Source organism: Propithecus coquereli, unplaced genomic scaffold, assembly GCF_000956105.1.
Source record: "Propithecus coquereli isolate 6110/MARCELLA unplaced genomic scaffold, Pcoq_1.0 Scaffold175, whole genome shotgun sequence".
NCBI lineage: Eukaryota > Metazoa > Chordata > Mammalia > Primates > Indriidae > Propithecus > Propithecus coquereli.
The window spans coordinates 4,032,192-4,033,658 of NW_012142190.1; the positions used below are offsets into that span (position 1 = coordinate 4,032,192).

At 35.3% G+C, this 1,467-nt stretch overlaps 1 protein-coding gene across 1 annotated transcript in view; it reads left to right on the plus strand.

The window, feature by feature from the left end:
- Positions 1–1,467, plus strand: part of PDS5B (PDS5 cohesin associated factor B) — a 139,702-nt gene that overhangs the window by 115,294 nt on the left and 22,941 nt on the right. Inside the window, 2 exon segments of the mRNA XM_012642128.1 lie at positions 178–305; positions 1,344–1,406. Coding sequence (XP_012497582.1) covers positions 178–305; positions 1,344–1,406 — 191 coding nt within the window.

A 1,467-nucleotide genomic window follows, 5' to 3' on the forward strand; every position in this document is an offset into this window, starting at 1 on the left:
TAGAGTTAGTAGTAATTTTATTAGTAGCAACTAATGAAAACAATAGTGTAAACTAAAATGCTTATACTGACTATTGCTTTCATTAGTTTACTATTTAGACTGGATGCATGTTCTAGAATTACTCCTAATTTACAGAGTCTAGGATGCCAACTTAAGTACCTAATTTTTAAAAAATACCATTGCAGAAACTGTACACCGTGTGTGATGTTGCCATGAATATCATCATGTCAAAGAGCACCACATACAGTTTGGAATCTCCTAAAGACCCAGTCCTACCAGCTCGTTTTTTCACTCAACCTGACAAGGTAGTTGCTTTAGAATTTGTGTAAGTTGAAATAAAATGCATTCTCAGCACTAGCTTTTGAGAAGATGAGGAAGTATCAGTATCAAGAGCTGGCCCACTGCCGTTGAGCTGGAAAGATTGCCATGAGTCTTAAAAATGTGGTTCAAGACCAAAATATGGGCCAAAATGGAGAACACAAATAAGGTTCAGAGATTAGTTAGGATGATCTAGTAGTGTTTATGTTCAGTTTTAAGCCAGTCTGAAGGCACAAGCAAAAATGTGATTAAAACATGTGGATTTATGGATTAATGGCCATTGTCCAAAATGGGAAGGAGAATGCTGACAGAGATACAGTTTGAAGTTAAAAGTCCTTGATGGGATATAAAATTGGTGTGAGGAAACTAGTTTAGAACAGACACTGGAATAGGCCCAAGACCGTAGGAACACTGCAAGAGTGCTCCCAAACTACTCTCCAACAAACTCAAGTGTTATATGAGATGTAAAAGGTATTTTCCACAGTCCTTCTTACTCCTTCATAATTTATCTAATCCCTCATAATTTACCTGAGCACACTGAGTAACAGAGTCTGGAAACCACCACTATCCTCTTCTGGTTTTTGAAGCAAAATGCCAATCACAGTCTTCAGTGTATAGGAATTTGGAACAGCCTTGTAGGTTTACTCAGTAGCTAAGATGGCTGTCTGTTTTTAAGCATTCACCTTTGTTTAAGCAAGATAACAGGAGTATATGTGGTCTCTTCCCTGGAGGGTTTTATTATAGAATCATGTGTTTTCTGATGTGCTCTTAGAGTGCTAGCATGTTAGTACTCAAATATGTTTTGTTAACATTGGAGTTGGTAGGAGGTTAGTTTAAGCTTATTAAAGCAGTTAAAATCAGTGACTGAAATTTTGTGTTTAAACTCATTATTTAGTTTAAATAAATATGTACTTTATTATGTACTTTAAAACAAAAAACTGCTCTATGCTTTGTTGGCTTTTGAACCACCTCATAGATACAGTGTTTTAATATTCACTGACTACTTCTTTTTCCCTTGCTTGTAGAATTTCAGTAACACCAAAAATTATCTGCCTCCAGAAATGAAATCGTTTTTCACTCCTGGAAAAGTATGTTTTGAGAATTATTTTAATTTTTATGTGGTAGTTTATTTTAGTGTGAATATTGGCA